At 33.5% G+C, this 27366-nt stretch overlaps 4 protein-coding genes across 4 annotated transcripts; 2 read left to right on the top strand and 2 right to left on the bottom strand.

The window, feature by feature from the left end:
- The first annotated feature begins 382 nt into the window (after positions 1–382).
- LOC114248385 (peroxisomal N(1)-acetyl-spermine/spermidine oxidase) lies at positions 383–3242 on the top strand. The gene is made up of 2 exons (XM_028181598.2): positions 383–998; positions 1771–3242. Exons 1-2 carry the CDS (start codon positions 622–624, stop codon positions 3071–3073), a joined length of 1680 nt encoding a protein of 559 aa, XP_028037399.2. The 5' UTR covers positions 383–621; the 3' UTR covers positions 3074–3242.
- A 137-nt stretch (positions 3243–3379) lies between these two features.
- Positions 3380–5390, bottom strand: LOC114248387 (uncharacterized). The gene is made up of 2 exons (XM_028181601.2): positions 5280–5390; positions 3380–5002 (listed from the first exon to the last, which is right to left on the bottom strand). Exon 2 carries the CDS (start codon positions 5000–5002, stop codon positions 3650–3652), a length of 1353 nt encoding a protein of 450 aa, XP_028037402.2. The 5' UTR covers positions 5280–5390; the 3' UTR covers positions 3380–3649.
- A 1643-nt stretch (positions 5391–7033) lies between these two features.
- On the top strand, positions 7034–18278 carry LOC114248392 (uncharacterized). The gene is made up of 11 exons (XM_028181606.2): positions 7034–7250; positions 7658–7722; positions 8849–8987; positions 9431–9532; positions 12254–12419; positions 12681–12853; positions 13030–15733; positions 15844–16377; positions 16502–16681; positions 16844–17095; positions 17657–18278. The coding sequence occupies exons 1-11, from the start codon at positions 7173–7175 to the stop codon at positions 17848–17850; spliced, it is 4587 nt and encodes a 1528-aa protein (XP_028037407.2). The 5' UTR covers positions 7034–7172; the 3' UTR covers positions 17851–18278.
- Positions 18270–26323, bottom strand: Vps52 (vacuolar protein sorting 52). Its single transcript, XM_028181607.2, has 7 exons — positions 25897–26323; positions 25214–25359; positions 24568–25135; positions 22891–23046; positions 22677–22795; positions 20258–20381; positions 18270–19728 (listed from the first exon to the last, which is right to left on the bottom strand). The coding sequence occupies exons 1-7, from the start codon at positions 26140–26142 to the stop codon at positions 19099–19101; spliced, it is 1989 nt and encodes a 662-aa protein (XP_028037408.2). The 5' UTR covers positions 26143–26323; the 3' UTR covers positions 18270–19098.
- Between the last annotated feature and the right edge of the window lie 1043 nt (positions 26324–27366).

Raw genomic sequence — 27366 nt, 5'->3', positions numbered from 1 at the left:
GATTCGGGGAGGAGTCAGCGGCGGCAACAATAAGGCGATTATCATGACACAGCCTTATCGAAGTAACGTTCCGACGCGGACTTCGTGTATTTTCGGATCGATTCGAGGTCCAAGTCGTTGTGTAAGTCGACGTTCCTCACGAACCTCGGAGCTCCGACGGCTAACCTGCAAAAACTAGATTGTAAAGATTGGAGGGTGTCTATGTCAGCGAACACCACACTCACGTGAGTTATGACGGGCCTTATGCAAGTTTTGTAAAGTGTCTCCTTGTTCCGAAGGGACATTTTACTCCGCTTAGAGATCATGGGGTAGAATTAATAAACTGTAATGTCCGAAAGTTTGTAAGTTCTATAAAATCCATACTAATGCTATAATTGCGAAAGAGACAGCACAAAGTAACAAGCAAGCAAGCATGACGACTTCAGTATAAAACCGATTTTGAAATTTTGCATGTACATTACAGCCAGAAAAGAAAATAGTAACCAAAGGACTGCTTCTTTCCTAAATTAACGCAAGTGAAGCCTTGAGTAAAAGCTATCTGATAAGTATAACAAAACTACAATTCTAAGTAATTTATTTCTTTTCACGATCTATGAGTCACCTGTCACATTTATAAGATAGATGATATGCCAGAAGTTTTCAAAATTCAGTAGTGACATTTTATTTTTTATTTATTTAAATGGCTGTGAAATAGTAATCAAGATGAAATTATCTCGTGTTAAACTTATAATATGGCAAACATTTTCTAGATTGTTAAGCGAATCTAATAAAAAAAGGCTAGTTCGCAATGCTACGATGAATACGTCATCATACCGACTCTACAGTGGCTCTGTGGCTCCTGGTCAAGAGCAGTGTATCTTAGACTCTTGCAGTATCAGTCCGACTTGTCAGGAACCAAGGGTGATAATTGTAGGTGCGGGAATGGCAGGACTTTCAGCGGCACACCGGTTAACTCAATGTGGGATTCGTAATTTTGTAGTCTTGGAGGCGAAAGAGCGGTTTGTGTCTCAGTTTTATTGCTTTTACTCTTCCTTTTGATTCGCATCTATTGTGGCAGGTGTGGGAGGAATATTACGACTGGTTAGGTTAAAAGGAAAGGAACTGGATGAGAGAAGCCGAGGATCGTGCTGAGTGGCGAACAATTGGAGAGGGCTATGTCCAGCAGTGGACTGCTATAGGCTGATGATGATGATGATGATGAAGTTAAAATTATATCAAAATATCCTATTTAGTATCCTCTTTTCCTTTGACTCCTATGTCAGTAAATAGATTGCGAGTTCAAAATCATGATTCACGGTTTCCGTAAGCCAAGGCTTAGGTAGTAAGTCAAGTAAAATTACTTCTATTGTACGAAAGACGTTTGTAAATTTTCCGTAAATGACATGTGGATGAACTCTTCTGAAACCTCTTCTTTCGAGTAAGACGTGTTATGGAATTATTGTAAAAGAGAATTCAAATTATACTGTCTATAAAGGCGCAGCGATTCCAGTTAGTACGGATGAACAGTGGCGATTGGTCACGTCCTCAAAGAAGACGAGATCATTTAATTCCTCAGAGCACTTCTGTGCATCATTAATTATCCAAATAATATCTACTTACTAAATACTCCCTAAGGTTTTGCTATCTGAGCATGCCCCTGGCATTGCTGAAATCCATGGGCGACGGTAACCACTCACCATCAGGTGGGCCGTATGCTCGTATGCCTATAAGGGCAATAAAAAAAAAAATAGTTCTTTAATTTTGTCTTTAGATACCATTACGCTTTTACAGACCTGGTGGAAGAATACATTCATGTTGGCTTGGAGATGCAGTTATTGAGATGGGTGCAGAATGGATATCTGGAGCTTGTTTACCGAATTCTGTCTATACTCTGGCATCGCAGGACAGACTGTTGCAGACACCTTTACAGAGGTTAGACTCGTCGCGTGGTTTATTCTGTACAAGCGAGGGACGTGCAGTAGATTTACCTGTGACAATCACGGCATATCATACCTTCCGACAAATAGAACAGCAAGCCGCAAATTTGTTTAGATTAGGTGGTGAGAGACAACACGGCACCTTGTTGAATTTCATTGGATTAAGAATACAACAAGAATTACATAATTTCCCAGAAGACCAAAGATACGACGCTGCTCGTGTCATGTTTGGGTTGACAAATATTTTACGTAATAAATGCGGAGATGATCTTTCTTTAGTAAGTGCGGACCAGTACGGTAGCTACATTGAATTACCGGGGGGAAGCGTTCGCGTTCCACTTGGCTATGTGGGAGTTTTAGCACCTTTATTACGTGGCCTTCCAGATAATTGTATTAGATATTCTAAGCCCGTGAACGTCATCCGCTGGGGCACTGGTCAAGCAGGAAATGGCCGTGTACTCGTGAAATGCTGCGATGGTGAAGAAATAGTAGCGGATTACGTTATTTTAACGTTGTCCTTGGGTTGTCTCAAATGCCAAGCTGATAAATTGTTTGCTCCACCTCTTCCAGTGTGTAAACTGGACGCCATTTGTAATTTAGGTTATGGACTTAGCAATAAAGTATTTTTGGAATACGGCGAGCCCTTTTGGGTATGCCACGAAGGTAATTTGAAATTGGCTTGGTCAGCTGAAGAATTACAATGTAGATCTGATTGGACTCAAGGAGTATGTTCCATAGACGAAATGCCGGGAAGTAAGCATGTACTCTGCGCTTCGATTTCTGGACAAGAAGCGGCTCTGATGGAATCTATGGCAGATAATGACGTAGCCGAGGGATTGACAATGTTGCTAAGAAGATTCACAGGGAATCCATGCCTGCCATACCCACAGATGATGCTAAGATCTAAATGGGCTTCTGATCCACATTTTTGCGGATCGCATTCTTATATGAGTTGTTGTTCTACTGTTAGTCAACAGTGCGAGCTCGGGACACCGGTCCCGGGGCCCTGTGATCCACAACCTCCAATACTTTTATTTGCGGGTGAGGCAACGGTGCCTGGATATTTTGGAACTGTACACGGCGCACGCTTAAGTGGCATCCGTGAAGCTGAACGCATTATACAATTGACTAAAAAATTCGAAGGTCCTCCACGTTAGCGGAATTTGAATAGTAGTGCGATATGGTTACTTCCGTAAATTATATCGTATGATGTGTGTTTCTATATAACTTTGTTTACATACCTATAATATGTTTAGTTTAATTTTTTTTACAAGCTACTGTCGTCCTCATATTTTATTCAACTTCAAATAAATTGTATTATAAATATATTGAGTTTTCTGTTTAAAACAAAATTGAAATTGTATTTTGCTTTGAAAACGAATGTCAAGTCAGTAAGCTTAAAACATTTTAAGAAAAACATATTTTCAGGATGCCTGTATAATTCGTAAATAATGAACATTAAATAAGTACAAATGTTTTATTTTTATAAATTAATTTAATGAGATTCGCCTATTGTGAATTTAATTAAGAATAAATTAATGAAGAAGGCAATACACAATTTAGTCTTTAGAATTGTTAGTACAAAAAAACGCTGAATGAAATTAATACATCAGTAGTTTCTTTATTAGCAGAACTCAAACTAAATTAATACTACTTCTATACCCCTATCACCTTGTACAGTGTTAATTGCACAATACTTGTTTTGATAACTGAGGTAATTTTGTAGCATTTATTTACAAGCAAAACTTTAATCCTGCAAGATAACTACCACTAAAACTAGTACCCGTATTCACTGGCATATCATCAAATTCAAACAAAATTTTATGACCACAGTACCTCAAAAACTTATCTCTGAATTCTACTACATATGTATAGGTGGGAAGGACATTGTGAGGCCAAGTGAAACTTATTTTGTACCACATGTCTTTTTGTAGGTACCAGGGTTCATTTAAATCAATATCTACAACAGTATCATATTCTACAGTGTTCATGAAATTGGTGTTTTTTATGATACTACTATCTGATTCACACATGATCGAGACAGATAGCTGTTCAGAATACACCCTTGTTTTGTTGTTGTGAACATAAACTGCTGGTGCCATTCGAGTTGGGACACAGAGTGAATTAATAAATACAGACTTATTAGCTTTTACACGACAATTCAGAATGAAGTTGGGTGTGTCTATAATAATAGGAGCCATAGATCTTATTGAACTCCGATAACAAGAATACCACTGCAATTTCAATGTTTTTCTTCTTATGTTTGAAACTGCATTTTCTGCATCATTATCGTTTGTTTTGGCAGTGTTCTTAATTTGTTTCTCTATCTTTTCATATTCATACTGTGTGATTATCTTGTCTGAATATATTTCATGCAATTCAACTATGGACAAAGTCTTGAAACGTAATAAACCTAATAATTCTAAATTTATTAGAATCCTTTGTTTATTTTCAAATGTTATAGGAATATTTTCCTGTTCACAATAATTAGCAGCCCATTCAAATATAAATTTTATCAGGTCCTTTTCAGTAATATTTATTTCATCACTCTGGAGTACAGTCTTCAAACAAAGGGGACTAATGACTTGAATATGTCTTTGAAATAAATAGTATGCATGAGCACAGAACAATTTCACAGCATATGTTGTGAGCTGTTTGTCATGCATGTAGTCTGGATAATTCAATACTTCAATGACATTGTCAATGGTGACGTTTTCTTTAATGTATTCAATGCATGTTTTAGTCAAATGTTCCAGTAAGTATTTCCTTGAAGCATACAGTAGGTCGAATGCTTGCTCAATACTAGTTATGTCTACGTTGTCTGTATAGATATAATTAAGTATTAGCTGAAATATTTCTGGTTCTATATCAGGGATATGAATATCATTATTATTTGAAAGTGGACCATATAACATGGCTTCAAAAACTGGGCTACTGATACCTAGTATTAGTTTGTGTGCTTTGAATTTCTTTCCTGAGACACAAAAATTACAGTCACTCCATTCGTAAGATACTAACAGTTTCTTAATGCGGTCATATAAACTCGCCCGGTTGTTGCACGAATTTTCGTTTTTCAAATACCCCATCTGAAAATATATAAAAAAAGCTAATACATTGCATATTTTCAGTTTTATCACCTAAATTAATTATTCCCTGACTCATCATCATATCTAGTAGCGTTATGTACATACCGCAATTAAAGTTCTTCATAATTAAAGCAACTATAAATTCAAATCAATGAAAAAGTATTTATGAATTACAACATAACTGAATTAACTAATATTTGTGATGTTGCCATATTATTATTATCTCTATAAACAAAGACTTTTCTGGAGCAATTTTTACGTTTAAAATTAAGCATACCTTGAACTTGATGATCCAAGAACCAAGGGCACGAATTATGTCAGGATTTTATGCCTGTATATCGGTTTTATCACTTCAAATTAATTTAAGGATGTAGTAAATGTAGCTAAATTTAGAGTAAACTTGAAACCTGATAATTTAGTTAATAACGGATCTTAAACTAATCGCGTGATCACCAAATCCAAAGTACCGCTATCTGATTTGGTCATCCAACAAGAAGCGCTATGCGCATGTTTGCAAACAAAAAACGTATATATCTACCTACATACATACGGTACTACATAGGTACATACACACAATTTTTTTAAAGGGATTTCATGACCTGGTAAATAAAACCTTTAGGTCATGTCTTATTTTAATTTATATTCATATCTATATGAAAAATGATAGTATAGAGTGAAATGAAATGAAATGAAAAGAAGATGATTAATTTGAGAAATCAACTGGGATGATACGAAATGAAATGAGATAATATGGGATGAAATATAATCTCAGTAAAATGGTTGCCATTTACTGAGATTTTTTCAGTAGACTTTTTGGAGGATCCCGAGAAGTTACATCCAGTGGCTTTGTTTTATTTTCCCACATTTTTGCACTTTCACAGATATTAAACAGCTAATAAACCATTGTTACTATACATTTAAAATTGAAGAAACACTAAATAGAAAAATAAAACAAATGACACAACTACAATCCTTGCGTTCCCGCCAAAAAGTCACAATTTGTGTGTTGATGTATCTAAGAGATTTGTCTTCGTAAATCTACTATATATTATTCGATTTTTTGGACAAATGGACGTGCTAAGAATACATATCTAGTTAAAATATTTGGAACCATGTCTTATTTTAGAGAAGGGAAATGAAAAATGATTGATTTCCATAATAATCATTTAGGAATTAAATGTGATGGTGAGATCAGACAGCAATCAAAACTTTCCCAAGTAAAAATATTGGAATTTACATAAAAAAAAAGATAGTTATCAAATAAAAAAAAAAAATTATAATGGCCATTAAAGCGAGCAGAATGTACATAGTTGTAATATAAATTATTAGTTAAACAGGTAAAGTGAAGACCTCTAAGTATAACAAGCAAACTAAGGGAGTTTTGTCTTTTATGGCTATCTGTTATTTCGACATACCTAATTAGAACTTCGGAGGATGATTTTATCCTTTTTTTTTTACGAAAATATTTCTTATGAAAACAAACAACGTCTTATTTACTGTGTGAGACGAATCATCAAAGTCAAAAGTTGTTGTTCTAATTTCCTTATCAGGCCCACTATGTATTTTTTACATAAATAATAGACAGCATTTGAAATTGAGGCGATTACAGTACTACCGTTCGGTGTTATATGTGATTGCTATGTCGTTCTGTCGAAATACTGATCTACAATGAATTAATGTTTTGTAGTGAATTGTGAGTTTGAGTGAGAAGGATCAAATCTGATCAAAAAGTTTATGTATTCCTATTGAAAGTGATATTATGATTTTTTCAAATTTTTAGTTTTACCATTTTACTGAGACCTCATCTCGTATCATCCCATAAACGAGATAATCCGATCATCCGTTAATTTCATCCGAATTGATTAATGTGTCAAATTAATCGACTCCATTTCATTTAGTACCACATATTTTTTCAAAACCAAAATAAATTCAAAAAATATACAAAAGATTGGGCTGCATGGTATGTGTGATACCTACGCATTTCCAGTTGAAAAAGTGGACTACTAATTGGTTCTTTTGACACATGTTATACGAATCAGAAATGTCATTTGTATTATGTTTGCGCGCCGGTCTTTTTCGTTCCATAACAATTTTGCCAAAAAATTCAGTAATTTAAAATGTTGGTAACGTGACAATTTATAGTTAAATTCACTGAAAACCGTTCCTTAAAATGGCTTCAACTTTTAATGAGTCAATGTTCGATTTTGATTTAAATTTTCTTCATCCAACGACACCGAGTGATGGTCAGGTTAGTTTTTCCATGCAGGTTTTATTATAATAAATTTAAAAAAAAATTACATTAAGTCGAAAATTATATCCAAAACCAAAATACATCATAGGTTATTGAGTTTGTCATTTATAACTTTTAATAACCACACAAGTTACATTAAAAATGTACTAATTTTGTTAGTAAATTGTCGAATGTCAACAAAGACCATGAATTAACTGCATGTTATGAAATGTTAACTACATTTCAATTACATTTAAATAACAATAACTACGGCTTCGTTTTAAATTTGTAATAAAGTAAATTTTTATTATTATTTTGTTATCAACCAAAAATATTCAGTTGTTTAACCCTAATTCACTGTTTGGTTTCAGATTTACTTGAAATTGTTATTAAATTCCATAGTTTTATGATAAATTTATTTTCAGATTAATAAGTTCGAAAAGCAGAGGAAAGCCATTTTAATAGTTAAAAAGAAAACAATAGCCACAGAGTAAGTATTCTATTTACAATATTTTTTTAAGTTCACTGAACAACTGATCTGCCTGATCAAATAAATTTAATTATTTTACTGTTTACCTATAATAAATCACTGTGAAATAGTTTTTATCTAATGAAATATAAGGAAATTTTAACAAGATATATAGTTCTTTGGCACATTAAATGAAATGAAAAGTTTCTGAATTGACTTTTAAAACTTTTTTTGCAGTATGATCATTTCTGAGAAATACTCTATATAGTGGTGGATTAAGGCTTGATGCCGCCCTAGCCTCTGTTTATCAGGCCTACATTAATGTTAGAATAAATTTTATTAATTTTGATCCAATATTTTTATTTTAAATTTAAAATAACTACATTTTTTTTATCAAAATTAATTTGATCTCCTTTTCAAAGGAGACCGTTTATACTATTTTGTCTCTGGCATTTCAAAAATCTTGCTGCCCCTCTAATCATGCCACCCTGGGCATAACAGGCCTAGGCGTAAATCCATCACTGACTATACACTGTCCAGACAACGATCGGTAGTGGTCAGCTCAGCACAGTCATCAGAGTTCAGGTTTGAGAAAGGCATGTGCCAGGGATACATTGTCTTACCCATGCTTTTTAACGTCTATGACTAAAACATGAGTGTTTCCATCTTCAATGAGCTGAAAATTTACCAGAGGCTATCCACCATATGCCTTAATAGTGTGCTCCAGTATTTTGATCATTTAGCAAGAAAACCCTATAACAACTTGGGGAGACTCATAGTGATGGGTAAAATGGATTGAAACTGATCTAGGGAGTGTCAAATGGGATAGATGGAGTGAGTAAGTCTGTGCACTTAGACACGAGACTGTACTGACCACTGACCGACATAAGTGGGTAGAGATTACACAAAAGGTCTCAGCCTGCCTGATGCATTGTAATGCTCAGCATTTACCAATTCCAATTAGAGGAGAACCAGAATGATCTTTTTAATCTATTACTTGGCTTTAGGTTTTAATTTATTTATATCAGATTTATATAGGAAACATTTGAAGTCAATATCCTTATTCATCAATCTAATTTTATTATAAATCCATTAATAATATTCTCATTTTTATTTGTAAGGTTTCAAAATTAGAATCTTGTTTCAGTTCTCTAATAAAAAAGTACTATGAAAAAAAAGATCTATTGGACCAAACAGAAAAGAGCCTCCTCACGTCGAAAGAAGAGTGTAAACAGATATGTATTGACTATAGGAAATCAATGGAAACTTGTTCTAAATTAGAAAATGTAAGTAAATTTTTGTCAAACTTTTAATTTAATTTATAATCAAAGACATGCGTGGATGAAGGGGATTCGATACAATTTGTTAATTTTGAGAAAACGGGCAACATACTTTTGTTACTTGTACTTTTTCTTCTTACATAACTTCTTCATAACATGCAATTTCTAAAAATAGTCTTTAAATCTGGAGTATAAAGGTCTAATGTGGTTTATAGGGACATGGCATCTTCATTCAATGTATAAACTCAAAAATCTTAAAAATGGTATATAACCCCTACATCCACTCATGTAAATTATGAAAAAACTTGTAGTGCTTAATATAAAGGCACTTAAACATTGTATGACAGCTACTTGTTTTTATTAATGTACATGATAACTGACATTGCAATAAATATTTATGAATTGCATATATTTAACTTTGAATAACAAAAGTGAACATAATATTCCAGGATATGCAGATCTTGCAGAATGTTAACAAAGGACTTGAAGGTAAATGTTTTCAAGCAGAAAATCAGTATGCCGCTGCAACATCCTTAACACATCAACTCCAGGCAAGTAACTATAATTATTTTAAGACCGACAGTTGGCGATAGGAAATCAAGTCTCATATGTATTTGATGAAAGGTGCCTCACCATTCAAAACATAATGGACTGTTTACTGACAGAAATAGGCAAGATTGTGATAGTATTTAGTGTAGGCAAATGATTTGCCTTTCCCAAGATATTTCCTATCATTTAATATATTTTATACAGTTTACGTAAAAATAAACATAACATACTAGGGCTATTGCCACATATCCTACCATTCAAAAGCTTGGAAATGCTAAGGGAATTTAAATAAAGATGTCATTAAAACACATAAGTCATTATTTATTACACTTAAATCTGAAAGAAACATTAAATTACATGTAGTAAAATATATTTAGTGCATAAATAATAACTTATAATACTTTTCTTAAAATTTTTGCTTCATCAAGATCATTCATCATTCATTTTGTAAATATTTCTAAAACTTTGCTGAGCTTGATGGACTTATGGATTCTTAACTTTTATGGCCAGCTCATCCCATACTAATTCGATGGGAGAGAGATCTGGCGACTGTGATGGTCATATTTTCATAACTTGACGACATTACCGTTTGTCGAACCTCTGACAAAATTTTACTGAATGTTTGGGGTCATTGTCTTATTGGAAAACAACATTTTGGCCAATTAAACTAATTCCAGAAGGGATCGCATTTATACTGAAGTATTTCCAGATAATGTTCTTTATTCAGTTTGCCGTATTTCTTTATCCAATGGCCCGGCCATTATTTATTCATTACCAAAACAACCCTAAACCATTACGCTACCACCACCAAGCTTAATAGTAAGCACAATACCTACACGCTTCTGAAACCGTTTCTTTTTTTGACCGGCGCACAAAACACGTCTCCCGCGAGACACGATCCAGAATCTGAAATTTGGACTCGTCCTCTCTCTAAAGGACTTTTTCAAGTCTTTCGGTCTATTTTTCTCATGAATACTAGTTAGTCTCGGTTTTTTGGCTGCTACGCATCCTCTGAGTTCAGCCACAGTACACATCTCTTGACAGTTTTAAATGAATTTGGCTTTTCTCATGTTTCATTTGAAATAGCGGCGATTTGGGGCGCAGTCAAACGTCGATTTGGTTTCGATATATTTTAACGAACCAACTTCCTGCTTTGTGGTAGATTTGGGACGTCCAGATCTGTGCCTGTCTTGATTTACTCCAGTATTTCGTTTTCGTGTTAGAGTTTAATGTACACCTTTACATGAAACACCGCTCTTTTTTGCAATTTGCCGTATAGAATATCCTTCCTTGCTCAAAGTTTTTTATTTTTTATTGTTTACATGGGTGGACGAGCTCACAGCCCACCTGGTGTTAAGTGGTTACCGGAGCCCATAGACATCCATAACGTAAATGCCGTCACTCACCTTGAGATTTGTTGCTAAGGTTTTTATTTATTGCTTAGATGGGTGGACGAGGTCACAGCCCACCTGGTGTTAAGCGGTTACTGGAGCCCATAGACATCTGTAACGTAAATGCGCGACCCACCTTGAGATATAAGTTCTAAGGTCTCAATATAGTTACAACGGCTGTCCCACCCTTCAAACCGAAACGCTTTACTGCTTCACGGTTGAAATAGGCAGAGTGGTGGTACCTACCTCGTGTTCGTAAGCTACCCGTGAAGACTCACAAGAGGTCCTACCACCATAAAACTAAACGGGTGTGCCAACGCCGGTAAAATTTATATACCGCATTAAAAGACGCACAAAAGCTGTTTTTACTGTATTTAAACTATTGTTTTACGTATATTTAACAATAAAACATTTTCCCCATTCTTTTATTATATCTATATTATTCTATTAAAATTTTCAATTATTGTATTTCTATTTCTTGTATATTCCATATCTCTATATTTAATACGTGAAGCAAAAAATTTATATCTCTTTTTACGAAAATTGCGCGGACGGAGGAGTATGAAATTTTCCGCACTTATAGAGAATATAGAGAAGAAGCGCACAATGCTAATATATTTTTAAAATAATGCATAAAAGATACATTAAATCAATAAAGAAAACATTACACACACTACCATGTATTGGACACAGACACATGCATACTCTTTTGTTGTCAAAGGAGCATGCCCATTCCAGGCCCAAAGCGGACAATAGATTAGAGAAAAAAAACTTAGTGCATTAATTTTGTCATAAATAAACATGTATTTACTTTCTTCCAAATAAGCGCCACTACAGTTTACATAAGTAGTTTAAAAAAGTAACTCATTTTAAAAAACAAGGTTTTTTATTTTTGCGGGAAAAATATTGCCAGCATCAAAACCTTTAAGTATTAAGTAAACGTTTTAAGTATATAAATAAAACATATAAGTTAAAGATTTTAACTATTATCTTTAATCAATTGATTTTAATCGATTATAAGCACATGAAATAACATCAAAGACATACCCATTGGACTTTAAACTTGTCAGATGAAAATACATTGCCAGTGGTATAATGTTATATCTCTTCGAGGAAGTTGAATTTCCATCAGCTTAATATCAATTTAAAAAAGTGTTCCTTTTTTAGACTAGAGGAGATAACATGTTGCCTTTAATTAAGAGTTAACTGTATAAAATACATTTCAATTTGAAAGAAGGTTGATTAAGGTCACAATCTTGTACTATTGTGAATAGTCGTCACTGATCACACCTTATGATTTCATTTACAAGTTTGTAATAATTGCAATTTTAGATGTTAGTAAAGGAACAAGAAACTCAAATTGAATCTTTATCAATAGAAAGCGGGTTACTGAAATCAAATTCAAAAGAACATGAAAAAAAAATTTCAACATTACTGAAAGACAATGAAGTGTTGTTAAAACACATGTGCCTGGCAAGGAATATTATATTAGGAAAAAGTAAGTATTAGATATTTAATATATTGTTAAAATAACAAGATTTCTAAAGTACTTTGTTAAATGCATGTTCATAATTAAACAGGATCTTTAAATATTTCACCTATCCTTGATTGATTGGTCAGTCTCTTACTATATTAATAGCAATTAAGAATCTACATAATTGAAATTTGATTAGGTATTTGGAAAAGCACTTACAAAGGTATTTTACAAATGTTAATATTGCCTTAAAATGTATTTATTCACAATAATTTTGCATTCTAGAAAAACTAAATAAAAAAAGTAAATTGATATTAAAAACATATGAAAAACATAAATGCACTAGTGAACATGAATCTGATGATGATGATAGTGTTATTGATGATTCATATGATGAAGCTCCTTCATCTCCGATGGATGCTGCAGAGAATATAGACCATACAACCGATGAAGTAAATGTGAGTATTAATTATATTTCCTTGCATTTACATGTGGGTATATTTGTTAGACTTCTTAGGGAAGAGAGGCGTGCGTGCATACATTTTTGTATTTTCCAGTTTACAAAAACGAGTCATACGTTCTAAAGCGATTTTTTTCAATTTTGTTGTCTTACCATATCAATTTTATTTTTCAGACACTAAAATCAGAAAGTATTTCCGTGGCGAAAAAACTATGTGTTCAACGTGACTTTCTTATTGTGAAGAATGATACTACTGAATGTAATGATGCTATTAGTGTTGATGCAGGACGCGGATCATCTCTTGCATTTTCAGATAGTGACAAGTGCTTTCACAGTCCTGATTATTATATGAATGACAGTCCTTTAAGTGATGGATCCAATACAAACAAACAAACGAAGAGATTGCAAAATACAGCTTCAAGTCCTATACAATTTACAGAATATGTGGAAGCATCAACTAGTCCTGTTGAATTTGAGCAATACCTGAAAACGACAAATAATGATAGTAAGAGAAAAAATCGATCAATATTTGATAGTCCTGAAAAACTCCGGCATGCGGGTACAGAAGATAATTCCTTAAGTCCTGTCATGTTCAGTAACCACAAAAACATACATGCTAGCGAAGGCCATATTGTGACCACGGATGTTGCTACAAGCCCTATAAATCATTTTAGTCGAGATACTAACTTACAAATTCAACATGAAGATAAGGCTTTAAGCCCCATAAAGCTTAATAACCACAAACATGCATCAACTAGTCCGAACCGATTTAAAACAATGAATGTTATGACTAGCCCTATAAGACCCTATAGTACCGACATTAATGTAGAATTAATACAAGCAGATAAAGCATTAAGTCCTATATTGTTAACTGAACACAGAAATGTTTCGACTAGCCCAATCAGAAAGCAAATAGCGAATGTTTATACAAGCCCTACAAAATGTTTGAATACCGAAACAAATTTGGAATTAGAATATTCAGATAAAACATTAAGTCCACTAACAAAATGCAGTAATTGTAAAAATACACCTAGTAGTCCAAAATGTATTCAGTCAATAAATGTAAGTAATAATCCTATAGAACTTTTAAGTCGTCAAACAGATGCTGCATTAGAACAGGCAAACAAAGAAAAAGAATGTTTGGAGTTACACAACAGCACTAACATTCAAGATGATAATTGCAATGATAATGAAATTGATATGATATTACGTTCTATGAGAATGGACCACAATCTCATAACTCCTATCCCATTAACCCCAACAAAATCACAATCCACGATCAATCATGTTTCTAAAGTTTCTCACAAGCAACTATCAGTGAGCGTTTGTCAAGATGCAGCTCTAGTGAGAGAGGAAAATAAACAATTACAAGCCAGTATTGCTGAACTTGCAAAAGAAGTAATGAGTATCAAGTTGTTACTCAGGAATCGACAGCTTCCAAAAATACCTGAGAAACCTTCAGGGCTGGAAGATTTAAATGAAATAAATATTGAAGCAAGTGATTTAGTAATTCTTAATTCGCCACCGAAAACGGCAATAAATCCCAAAGATAGGGAATTTAAAAAATCACATAATAAAACAAATGAATTGGACACAGACAAAAGTGAACATTCTATACAAGAATGTGTTCAAAATGTAACACAGAAAAAGATACGAGAAAGTCTTGAAGTACGTCAGGTAAGCCCACGAGTTATTGTTAAATCGTCTGATGTTTGTGCTGCCCAAAATAAAAATATAAATGATTCTAATGATGTCGAAGCAACATGTGTGCATGATCAGACTCCATTAGTACATAACGGAGAACCAACGTGTCCTATATCTAATCAAAATCCCAGTAACATACAGAATATCATAGATAATAATGTTGGGGTCAATGTAACGGAACCTATCTGTGATTATTTTGGAGAACCTTCCCCGATAAAGGAAGGTCGTAAAGTAGTTAAATCAAGAAAAATGACAAAACTAGATAAGCTTAAACAAAAATTGTTGCCAAAATGTAAGATAAAAACTAATGAGCCACTAGCTAAAAAATTGCAACTTAAACCATGTAAAGTACTGATACCTAGAATAAAAAGAATAGTGACCGATTTAGATTCTTCAGCTACATTGAATAATAAAGATGTTTATGAAAAAGCACTTAAAGCAATGGCTGAATTGAAAGCAAAAAATCGCGCCACAGAACCAGTAGAAAAAATTGAAAATAGTAGTAATAATAAAGATATTCGAAAGACTATACCACCGAATGAAACAAGTACACTTCAAGAAAATAAAAAACACATAGAAGCAGATAATCAATGTAGTGCTGATATCAACCTTGACAATAATCTACCACAATATACCAAACCACAACTAATCATAACAAGAAGTCGTAGTAAAAGCTTTGGTACAACGGAAGAAGAAGTTTCTGTAAAAACTAAATCTGCACAACATGAAAAGAATAACAGTAAATTTCAAGATGATAAAAATGAGAATGAAGAAAATAGTGTTTTATCTAACTTGTGTAGAAAGCGGACAAGGCAAAATTCTGATGAGAAATCAAATACTGAACCGGTACCATGCAAACGTGTGTTACGTAGTTCAGCTAGTAACATAAAATTATTTCAAAAACAATCTGATATTTCAAATGCCTCTGAAAGTATTAAGCAAGTACATAGTGTAGAGTTAATAGAAAAAGAAATAGTAAAAGAATCTTTTGTTACGAGTCCTCAATCTCACAAAAGTGTAAATAAGGCGGTGTCAAGTTTTAGTTCAGAAACAGAAGACATGACAAAGGATGTAGAAGAGTGCAATGAACCAAGTCCTAAAGAAAGCATACTGTGTAAAATGATACAAAAATATGGAGTTAAGTCTGTTAGATATTGCGCCAAGAAAATACCAGGTTGGTTTACTTCAAAATTGAATTCTTCACTTTGACACACATTTAATTCATTTTGAATTGTTTTGTTATATGTTATCAATATGTGTATAATTTATATGGATTTTTTTCAGAATCTGTTTCTGATCCGATTGTTAAAAAGATTGAAGAGGGAATAGCAAAAATATCGGAGCTTCCTGCAAATGAAACAAAGAAAGCAATGGATAAATTAGTTGCGGATTTGAAAAAAAATGACACAAAACATTTGATATCAGCATTAATTAAATATTTAAAGAATCCTGATCGTAAGACTGAGCTGTTCAAAACAGTAAATTCTCCACCAGCACCACCTATGACCCAATCAGAACAAGTGCTACTTTATATCATCTCACAATTGAACATGAGCTATTCATCAACAGACATAGTAGAGGACCTTCTGAAAAATATAGAATTCACGTTATTCGCTTTAAATCGTACCCCAGAATTTGTGGTTATAGAAAGTATGGCACATTTTTATGCAGTGCTTTGTCGATACTTCAAATTCAAAAGCAGACTGAGGGTCTTTATAATGGATGCTATGTATTGTATGCAATTTAAGGCTGTACCATTAATTAAACAGTGTCTTGATGTTTGGATGCTCATTTTACCGTTAGCTCATATGGGAATTGGTAAGAAGAATTGTTTTATAGATTTCTTGCTCTTACTACAAGGGAGTTTTTGTTCCTTTCATTATGCATTTAGTAATGACTATCTACATCAAATATATAAAACTAAACTAAAATTTTTTTTTAGCAAAAAGTCCATTGGTCACTTGTTTGGTGTACTTGCTGCACTTCTACAAATGTGAAGACAAATTTAATAGAGTTCAAGAAATTAGGAGTATTCTACATAGAAAATATTTTTATCAAGTAACAGAATGGAATGAGCCAAAAATAATGGAAATGTTGAAGAGTTCAATAATGGAAATAAGAAGTAAGTGCAACTCTTTGGAACCAGATTAAAACTTTGAATCAAATAACTAAAAACTAATATGCGATCTTTAAAATTAGTGTATCTGTAAGAACCGTAATTATTGTCTATGAAATATAATATGTTGTAATGAAAGTAAATTCATTGGTATTTTTATTTTTACAGCTCTAAGTATTGAAAAGAAAATGCTGCGAATGGCAATTATAATTTTCGCTAAAAGACATGGAACAAAGTGGTGTCAAAAAAACATAATTAACAAAATATTACTGCCCATCATAGAAAGAGAAAATGTTCCTAGTAGAGTGAAAGAATTCTGCTTGTCAATGTTGGGGCCTTTAATGAAGCCATATCCTGCAGATATGAAGGTGCACTGTGAAGTTGTTATGAATCAACTTATTGATATGTTTCAACAAAATAGTAAGTAAGATTTTACATAGTAAAGACTAATAATGTAGAATTATTTCATCTGTGTCGAAATCAAAGTATCACATGTTACAGGAATAAAATTTTGTAATAGAAATCAAACCTGCAAACATTATACTTTGCATAATTACTATTCAATTCAGTCTTGAAGTCTGAAGTAGGTGGCGGCATGGACCTTGTGATGTCTAGATTGAAAACATATAACACTAGTTGCTGTTGAGCCGCGAAATTTATATTATAATTTAGCGCACTTCCTGGTGATATTGTATCGTAATCCCCCAGGGATAGTTACCATCATGTTTATTTTACGTAATATAAAATGAAATAAAACTTATATTTGCCGATCAGCAACGTATATCTTTTATCAGTCTTATATTTTTATTCTTTTTTTTGTATTTAAAGGTAGACAAGTATAAAATCTAATTTACGGATAGTGGTGACTCACGCGTATAGATGCCAGAGCCCACAGCTGAGCCACTGTCTACTGCTTAGAAATATTTTTCAAACATTGAAAGATATGCACATAATAAATTATTTTTTAATTTATTTTTACAGCATCACAACAATTAAAAGAAGCAATTGTCAAAAGTTTATTGTATATGGACAGACATAATCAGTGTCGTGTTATCAAAGTTCTAATTGATTGGAGACCAAAAACTATTTCACCCGAACTAGAAGATGCTTTGCGAGACTTTGTTAAGTCGAAACCTTTAAGAACATGGAAAATTACATTAGCCAAAATTAGATAGTAGAAAAATATACTGTTTTGAAAATAGTGTGTGAGTAGTAGTTTAATTGGCTATTTTATTACATTTGACCGTAAATATATCTCTTGTATAAATTGTGTTGTCAGTTGTAATGTTGATGTTTCACAGTTTTATAGTGGAATGTGATTTTATTACTAAGTTATATATACTGTACAGAACTGTGAGGTTAATTTTATTTAAGTAAATCTATTTAGGCTAAGGTCCATAACTCAAGTTTGCATTTAAATAAACTACAATAATATATACTTTTGGTTAAATTTTCAAAATCAACATTATAGTTATTGTGTTTGTTTATCCACTTAACAAGAATTTTATGGAGGCCTATCAATTTATGATTGAATACTGTGATTGTAGTTTTCTGTTTAAGTTCAGAGTAGGTTTAAGATGATGAAAATAAAACATTTCATAAATATCTTGTTTATTTAGTTAACCGTAGCATTGTTCTAATCGCCACCAATTATTAAATAATATATTAATACTAGCAGACCCGGCCACACGTTGCTGTGGCTAACGTTTTTGTTTCTAAATAACACGTGGCTGGCTATGCTAATACCAAAAATTAAAAAGGTAAGAACAATAATTGGATTTCACTTTATTGCGTTTACTACGAAATAAATTTCACTTATACTTTAGCCTCAACAGCACGCGGTGTTTGCCATTAAATTGTAGCTTATGTGAAACGTTGGTATTTTTAACACAGCGCCATCTATGAGATATTACTTTCAGACAGTATTATCATTGTCCTTAAAAATTGGTTTAAGGCGCCATCTGTTTTAGACATGAAACTTACAACTAATAACAATAATCAACATAAAAAATCGGTTTATTGTTGTGTGTGTATACACAACAACGTGACACGTAATTTATATATATTAGATAAAACAAGTACAAGTATGTTGAAAACATTCGAAGAATAATTAAGGATTGGTATGTAATATGTATGGTATGTAATACATACATTAAACATATATTTACTACAAAATCCAGAGTTCACAAATAAAACATATATTAGAGGTCACATGCATGATGTCAAGTGCTCGAATTGCAATACTATTTCATTAAAACTGGTTGTGCTGAAATACTCGATTGATTTTATGCGTCCATTTGGGAAATAAACCCAAAGAATAAAATAAACAACTACATGTAAGAGAAGATGATGATGATGATGATCATCATCATCACGTATTTTTGTATGTACATGATCCTCATGTCGGAATGAAATCTAAGATACTAAAAATTTGTTTTATATTTTTTTATTTCTACCATTATCACATGTATATTAACTAATTGAGTACGGGCATTGGGCGTTAAAAGTTTTACAAATTTGTGGTAATATTGAACGAAATTCGTTAACGCCATTTGCAACAGACCTGACCCGGTAACTAGATTTGGAAACGATACTAGCACTTCTCTATGTATTTCTTCTAGACTTTGTTTCCATCCCGAACTGAATGATGCTACAAGGGATAGAGATTTTCTTTCTAATCCGGCTAATTCTGCCTTTTTATCACCGTCTTGCAATTGCTCACATTCCTTGACAAACTGTATCATTCCACCAAAATGTGGACTGAGAATCTCTTCTACATATTCTGAACTTCTTCCCTGTAATTGTTCCCTGAAGCTTTCTGCTTCTTTTGTGTTGTCTCTAGTTCTTTCCATTAATATGCTGAGGACCATGTCATAATTATTAATTAAAAATATAAGCTGTTGTATTCTTTGAGGGAACTCTGCAGCCATTTTAAGTAAAAAACAATGGACTTCATCCTGAAGTACAGTCAGAAGTTTACTGAGTTCTTCAGACGGGAATTGTTCACTGAGGCTCAGCATAGCTGCCGAAAATTCGGCGTACCTTCGTGTTATCTGTAAAATTAAAGTTTTCAAGTAATTTATACTTTTACAGTTATTAACATTATGAATGACTTAGGTTCTTAGGACTGTGTTATGAATAATACGAATGTAAGACTTATATAAATATTATATAACATATATGAACTCTTAATGTGACAAAAATGTAGTTTTGTGAATTCCAGATTCCACTTTCAAGGTTTCGTCATCGTAGCGAGATGAGATCGTAAAATAATTTCAAATAATGACAGTTGTTTAAATTTATTTATATAAGAATATTTCTGGAATGATTACACAATTTTAAGATACTAAGTTTGAAACATAGCAAATTTATAATAATATTTTTTGTATTTATTACACTATGTATTTGTACTCATTCGCGGACTAAAAGCCTAAGGCATTCTCTACCAGTCAACCGTAGGCAATGCAGAGAAAATAATTAGAGGTGTATTAATACAATTAAACCCAATTATATTGTAGGCAATAAATTCAGATCTAAAGCAAAATAATTTATACTAATGAAATTGAAATTGTAAATATTTACATAATGCGGTCCCATTTCCTTGTTTGATAGTTTAGAAGGGTCGCAGTCCCGTACGCTTTGAATGTTGAGTTTTAATACATATTGTAGCCGAGGCCACAAAGTGTTGTATAATGATTCCCAGTAACTGCAACAACATACGTACGAATATTAATTAGTTTAGCGTTTAAACTGACATAAAAATTGTGGTGTTGAGATTTATAGTATATCATTCTGTTTCATAGTTTTTTATTTAATAGACTATTTATTTAATAATTAATTTATTTGATCAATGAAAACTTTAGGAACAAGTCCTGGTAACTAGTTAAGATGTTTTTCAGGGCTTTATTAAATTTTTTGATTATTCAAGATTAATAATTTTTTTTATAATAGTGTGCAAGGGTATTTCCACTCTTGAGGGGATTTTCCGCATTTCGGTCTTTTATGGTCCGATATCTCAATCTGTGTTTTTGATGACTAAGGTAGGTGATTTAGGTGAATTTTATTCCCTCAGTCAGAGCAATGAAGTTTTTAATTAAGACGAATTCAATAACCAGAGATGCCAAGAAAAAAAAAACTATATTTATATACAGTAAAAGCGCTTTATTCGGGCTTCTTTTATTCGCGGTTTGACTATTTGCAGAATCAAGAAATGCGACCCGATTCTTACATTTGTGGCTATAGCTTTTTTTATTCGCAGGTCTAATGGGTACCTCCAACCGTATATAATATATAATATACTTTGTAAACGTAATTTTCTTTATTCAAGGTTTCTGTATTCGCAGCATATTCACGGACATAACCGATCCGGTAGACCGTATGGTAAACAGTCGACGTCTGCCTAAACACGTCATTACGGATCCTCCCGATACATTAACGGTGCTTTTAGGTACCTCTAGCACCGGTCCTCGCGACGAAGGGCTATAGCACATAGCACACTGAGTTTCTCGCCGGAACTTCTCAGTGGGTCGCATTTCCGATCCGGTGGTAGATTGTGCGAAGTACTGCTCTTGCTAGGGCCAGTGTTAGCAACAATCCCGGTTTGAGTTTTTTTGATTGCCTTTGTAGGCAGACGAGCATACGGCCCACCTGATTGTAAATGGTCACCGTCGCTCATGGACGTCAGCAATGCAGGGGTAAAGCGAAGCCGCTGCCTACATGCCAGGCATTACAGAACATATATTCCGCGAATAAGGAGCTATTACTGTATATACATATATTTATCCGTGTGTTGGGTCAAATGTAGCAAATTAAACCTCTACTTATCATACGGAGTTGAACTTTTACTTCTTGGTTCAATTTCAGTGATGAGAGTATTTTTATGGTAAGCAATGACCTGAATTGATATCCAAGATTAGCTTTAGATAAAGCAACTCTTCAAAGGTACACAGGTACGCATTTATTATGTGTATTTTAGATTTTATCGTGACATGGTGTTGCTGCGCTGAGGGTTGGTTTCTGAATAAGGAACTCTTCAATGGGCAGCATAGATATTAAAAATATATACATTCAGTTCACATGAGTGATTTCTCAGTTTCATCATCTCATGGTTACAGCCCTCAAAATGAACAGCACGGGCACAATGTACTTGTATACTAATATTATAAAGCTGAAGAGTTTGTTTGTTTGAACGCGCTAATCTCTGAAACTACCAGTCCTATTTAAAAAATTCTTTCAGTGTTAGATAGCCCATTTATGAAGGAAGGCTATATAACATCACGGTAAGATCAATACCAGTGGAGCACCAATAAAAAATGTTTCAAAATAAGGATTTCAATAGCTCCTTAACATTCTACAATTCAAAAATATTTTCACTTTCTATGTAAATGAAGTGGGGAGTAAAATTTTGCGTTATGCCAAAGTAACTATTCCACGCGGACGGAGTCGCGGGCATAAACTAGTATATTGATATGCATTCAAGGGCGGATCCAGCTTTGGCGCCAGGAGGGGGTCACATAGTCGTGGGCAAGTTAAGAACTTATAATTTAATTTTGATAACAATAGATAATAAATAAATCATGATGTTCTTCAATTAGTCCAAGTTGGTTCAAGTCCTGGAACTAGCTCAGGGGGGGGGGGGGGTCATGACCCCCATGACCCCCCCCCCTGGATCCGCCGTTGTATGCATTCAATATCAAAAGACAGTTCTTGTCTGGTATTCACAATGTATATAGTATTCTATGGCTTATGTAATTTGGAGAGACGGGCCACATCAGCATTGGTATGGGTTTAGGATAAGGAAAACTACAAAATCAAACATAGAACTGTTATGTTAAGCAGAAGTAAGTTTCAACCAAACACTAGTCAAGATGAGACTTGAGGTCTACAAGTATCGCCTTAGGGCTGATTAGCCCTATATTTATTTACTCTTTGCCATATTAGCTTTTACCCTTCTAAATGAAGGTTTGTTAGTGTCGAAAAATTTCTTAATATGAATTCTCACCTGTCCAGAGCCGCAACTGCTCTTTTATGGCACATTAACTTATATCTGTTTATTAATTGGATACAAAGAAATAGTGCCAAACAATCATAGCATTCAACTACATAGTTTTCCACATTTTTCTGTAAAATAAAAAATTAAGATGATTAAATTCAATTCAGACTATTCAATTTCCAGAAATAAATATTAATGTAAATCATTTTTATGGTTTACTCACTACAAGCACGGACAATGTTTTACCGAGGATTCTATCAAAGAGCTCTTGTGCATGGTTTCCTTTGACATGGAAAAATTCAGTGGTAAACAGATATTCTCTGCAACCATTGTCTACCAAGGCATATTGAAGACTTCTAAATAAAGCTTCATATGAATACTGAAAATAATATATTTATTATCAAGAAGTGCTTCAAAACATTAATATAGTGTCATTAAAAAAATGAGATGCATCTGAGATGAGAGAGTGAGAGAGAATGAGATCTGTCGGTGTCTGTAAATGGATTTAACTCAAAAACCTATTTTGCAGATACCGGTGTGCCCCAGGGATCACATTTGGGACCCCTTCTTTTCATAATCTTTATTAACGACATAGTCGATAAAGTAAGTCACTGTAAGGTGTCACTATTTGCCGATGACCTCAAGATATACAAATCCATAGTTTCTGTTGTCGACTGTCGCCAATTGCAAAGTGACCTAGATGCGATCCTACAATGGTGTCGCTGTAACAGTATGACACTCAACGCAAATAAATGCTTTCACATTAAATTCACTAGAAAAAGAAAGCAACTTGCTACGGAATATAAGCTTGATGGTACAGTACTGGCAGAAGTTAACGAAATCCGAGATCTTGGCGTGATAGTTGACAGTCAACTTAAATTCACCTCGCACATTAACAAGTCTGTCACAAAAGCAGCTCAAATGCTCGGATTTTTGAAACGTAACTCGGGCGGATTTAGGCGTCAGCGCACCAAAATCTTGCTTTACCAAACCTTAGTGCGCAGTCATCTTCAGTTCGCCAGCGTTGTATGGAATCCGTATTATGCCGTGCATTCGCAGCGCGTTGAGAGCATTCAAAGAGCGTTCACTAGGCATTTAGCTTATAATTCTAGCGGTTTTTCGCACAGAAATCCTTACAAAGAGCGACTAATTAGGTTTCGAATGTGTTCTCTTCGTGAACGGAGACTTTTATTAGACATGTCCTTCTTCCACAAAGTCGTGAGCGGTGAATATCAGTGTAGCTACTTTCTAGAGAACATGCCTTTAAAGGTTCCCCGTACCTATCCTCGCGGGAAACTCAAATATATTTTCTACACCCCACCCGTAAAATCTAATTTGGGACGGCAGGCACCTCTCCGTCGAATAATTGATGAGTATCATTCCCTAATCACAGTGATGCCCGATCTTGATGTGTTCCACGACAAGTTGCGTGTATTTAAGGACAAAATAGGAAAAGAAAGGAAAAGGGACCTTAACTTTAATCGTTGATAATTTGTTGTTCTATAACTGACTTGTTGTTGCTTGACATTGTATTAACATTTCTTCTTTTCGATATGACATGACATTTTTAGACATTTTTATTAATATTTCAACAAATAGTACTGTTACTTTTTATTATTATTACTATTGTATTCAATTTTCGAGCCGATGAATTGCCAATGCTATGTACGCCATTGTTGTCACATGCATCAGGCCATAAATTAAATAGTTTAAATTTATTTTCAATGTTAGATGTTTGTGATGTGGCAGTACTTATTTAAATAAATAAATAGATGCATACAGTAAGCAATAAATATTTTAAAGTTGTTAATTTCATATTTTATTTAGGAATGAAAAGATTTTAACCACTTGATTCTATAAACGAGAAGCCAAATGAAATTTGTATTATTGTATTATGTACCTTTGTTTTTTGCTGAACATGTGGTACAATAATGGGTGCTTCTAGTTGTTGGGCCAGAACATCACCTCTATTCCCTATAGTGAATATTGTACTTTTATTTTTTAAATTAGATTTTTGGAAGAATCCTCCTTTTGATCCATCCTCGATTCCCATTAAGTCATCTTTGTTGGGTGCTTCTTCATATTTCAATTTATCTAGTCTTGATGCATATGACTTGAAATATGAATAATAAACTTTACTCAATGTATCAATATATTCATTGCAAATTTCTTGAGCCACATTTCGTTCATTGGTCAATACAAATTCAAAGAAAAATTTGTATTTCAGCATGGCATTTTGTGGTATTTGATAATTTGCCATTGGTTTTCTGAATTTATATATTTGCTCTAAAATGTATGTTCTTATCTTTGACACTGCTTTTATCTTTAATTTTTCCAAAACGTCTTTGACATCATGACAAGCTTTAGTTTCTTTGAAATCTTGTTCCTTTACAAAATTTAATTTTTGGTTTAAAATTGCCAACTGCACCATGAATTCTTTGTCGGTAACTGGAACATTGTTGATACCACTGGAATGTAATAGTAAATATAATAGAGTACAATTAAAATCCATAAAAGTGGATAAATGAATCCAGGCAATCACTTACAATATAACAGTTTCAGACACTGCCATGTCTTCTATGAATGCAGATAAAGGTCCCTTAAGCACTTGTCTATTAGATAACTGTACTGACATATTTACTGAACGCTTTTGTAAACTTATAATTTCATTGCTGATGCTTCCTAAATCATTCTGTTACAAGAAAAGTTATCATTAAAGAATACAATAGGCACTCAATTTTTCAATAGAGCTATTTTCAAAATCAAAATTTTCATGTTTACATTCCAGGGAATTCCACAGTACTGAAATCTTTAAGTATGATATAGTATCAAGATTAACTCAAACTCTCTCAACTCAATTAGAAATTAAAATTAAAGTTCTCAGTTAACTGTCAGAGGTATTTAACATCGCTAGATCTTATTAATAATAGCTTATCTTTCTGTCGAACTCCTAAACCTTCTATACAAGCACTAAAAACTAAAAAAATAACATTTATTTGAGACTTTTTTTTATAAAGGTAATAGGTATTCTATAGTTACATTATTATAAATATTTTATTTCCTAGCATTCCCTAACATGCTTCGTATTTATTTTATTTTCCAAGGAGATGTATTTTTCTATCTTTATTGTGTGAAAGGAGAGGCCTATGCCCAGCAGTGGGTACCAAAGGGCTGAAAACTATAATAGTGTTGTAAATCTGTTTTATGCGGTAAATAGAGATAAATTTACCTGAAACACCAGTAGCATACTCTCCATTTTCCCTAAAATATTGTCACATTCTTCGATTTGATTATGAAGGGAGCCAATATTCTCACTTTCTCTCAAATAATCCGCAACAGATGCTTTTTCAGCTTCGATGATTCCTTTGTCGATTTGAAGAGCATATTCTCGCAAATCTGTACCATTACGGAGAACCTCTTGGATTTCGAAATCCTCAAGATTTTTGTCTAAGTTCATGTTGTTGTTATCAGACATGATTAAACTCTAGTGGAATGACGGGAAATCAACATTTATACTTGACTGTGTGCGTTTTCAACTATTCACATCCATTTTACTTGAATTTTTAGGTTTTGTATTTAAATTTTTTTGTTATTTTAAAGCACTGAAACAGTGACACTACTTATGACGTTTTTTTTGTTTTCTTTCTGGATGGACAAAGAGTACAAAGCCCATACAGCCAAATTAAAAAATTATTAAAATCTTAGACTTTTTGGCGCGAACACGAAGAGCGAAATTGTGTGAACTATTGTTTTGTTGGTTTTGTTTTCTAATTTTAGGGTTTCTTCAGATTTAAACGTGTAATAAATGTGGTTTATTAACTGTTTTGTGTTGAATGTGGCTTCTCGGGTTGTTCCAGTTTCTGATCTCATATTAAATAACTACCATTTTATTGAGACTTTATTCTATCTCATCTCATCTCATTTAATTTCATCCGAATTGATTGCAGTCTCAATTTAATTAACTTCATCTCATTTTGCTTCATTATGTATATATGTATAGGCGTCCCACAAGAAAATATATGATTTTATTTCCCTAAGAAACTGTATGAAGTCTTCCAAGTACTGGTTGGCTCCTGGAGTTATGGGTTGTGGGTGTTGAAGGTAGTAGTGGGTTTTCTATGTAGCGTGGGGAAATTAAGTTTTAAAAGTTTGTTACATGGTTTTGGTATGTGTCAATTTAAAAAGTAATTAAGTGTGGGTGAGGATTGTGGCCTTACTGTCAAAACCTACAAATACTCGAATTTTTATTATTATTTAAATGGGTGGACGAGCTCACAGCCCACCTGGTGATAAGTGGTTACCGGAGCCCATAGACATCTACACCGTAAATGACACCACCCACCTTGAGATATGAGTTCTAAGGTTTCAGTAAAATTACAACGGCTGTCCCACCCATCAATTCGAAACGCATTACTGCTTCACGGCAGAAATAGGCAATGTGGTGGTACTTACCTACCAGTGCGGACTCACAAGGGGTCCTACCACCAATAATTATGCAAATTATAATATATTATTATAATAAATTATAATTTTATTACACGATGTTTTTCCTTCACCATGAAAGTCAATCGTGAACATTTGTTAAGTACGTATTTTATTAGAAAAATTGGTACCCGCCTGCGGGATTCGACCATCGGTGCATCGCTCAACGCGAATGCACCGGAAGTCTTATCCTTTAGGCTACGATGACTTCAAATAT

This window comes from Bombyx mandarina, chromosome 04 (assembly GCF_030267445.1).
Source record: "Bombyx mandarina strain Sakado chromosome 04, ASM3026744v2".
Lineage (NCBI taxonomy): Eukaryota > Metazoa > Arthropoda > Insecta > Lepidoptera > Bombycidae > Bombyx > Bombyx mandarina.
Note: the sequence above shows the minus strand (reverse complement) of the source record. Positions and strands in the feature narration are given on the sequence as shown.

What these genes read in the sequence shown, in the direction of transcription:
- LOC114248392 (XM_028181606.2), top strand. Translation starts at nt 7,173, where the DNA reads ATGGCTTCAACTTTTAATGAGTCAATGTTCGATTTTGATTTAAATTTT. An exon ending in AAGAAAACAATAGCCACAGA is followed by an intron (nt 7,723 to 8,848) that starts GTAAGTATTCTA and finishes ATCTTGTTTCAG; the next exon opens with TTCTCTAATAAAAAAGTACT. An exon ending in CCTTAACACATCAACTCCAG is followed by an intron (nt 9,533 to 12,253) that starts GCAAGTAACTAT and finishes TTGCAATTTTAG; the next exon opens with ATGTTAGTAAAGGAACAAGA.
- Vps52 (XM_028181607.2), bottom strand. Translation starts at nt 26,142, where the DNA reads ATGTCTGATAACAACAACATGAACTTAGACAAAAATCTTGAGGATTTC. An exon ending in GTATGCTACTGGTGTTTCAG is followed by an intron (nt 25,360 to 25,896) that starts GTAAATTTATCT and finishes TTCTTGTAACAG; the next exon opens with AATGATTTAGGAAGCATCAG. An exon ending in AAACATTGTCCGTGCTTGTA is followed by an intron (nt 22,796 to 22,890) that starts GTGAGTAAACCA and finishes TTTATTTTACAG; the next exon opens with AAAAATGTGGAAAACTATGT.
- LOC114248387 (XM_028181601.2), bottom strand. Translation starts at nt 5,002, where the DNA reads ATGGGGTATTTGAAAAACGAAAATTCGTGCAACAACCGGGCGAGTTTA.
- LOC114248385 (XM_028181598.2), top strand. Translation starts at nt 622, where the DNA reads ATGATATGCCAGAAGTTTTCAAAATTCAGTAGTGACATTTTATTTTTT. An exon ending in GTCTTGGAGGCGAAAGAGCG is followed by an intron (nt 999 to 1,770) that starts GTTTGTGTCTCA and finishes ACGCTTTTACAG; the next exon opens with ACCTGGTGGAAGAATACATT.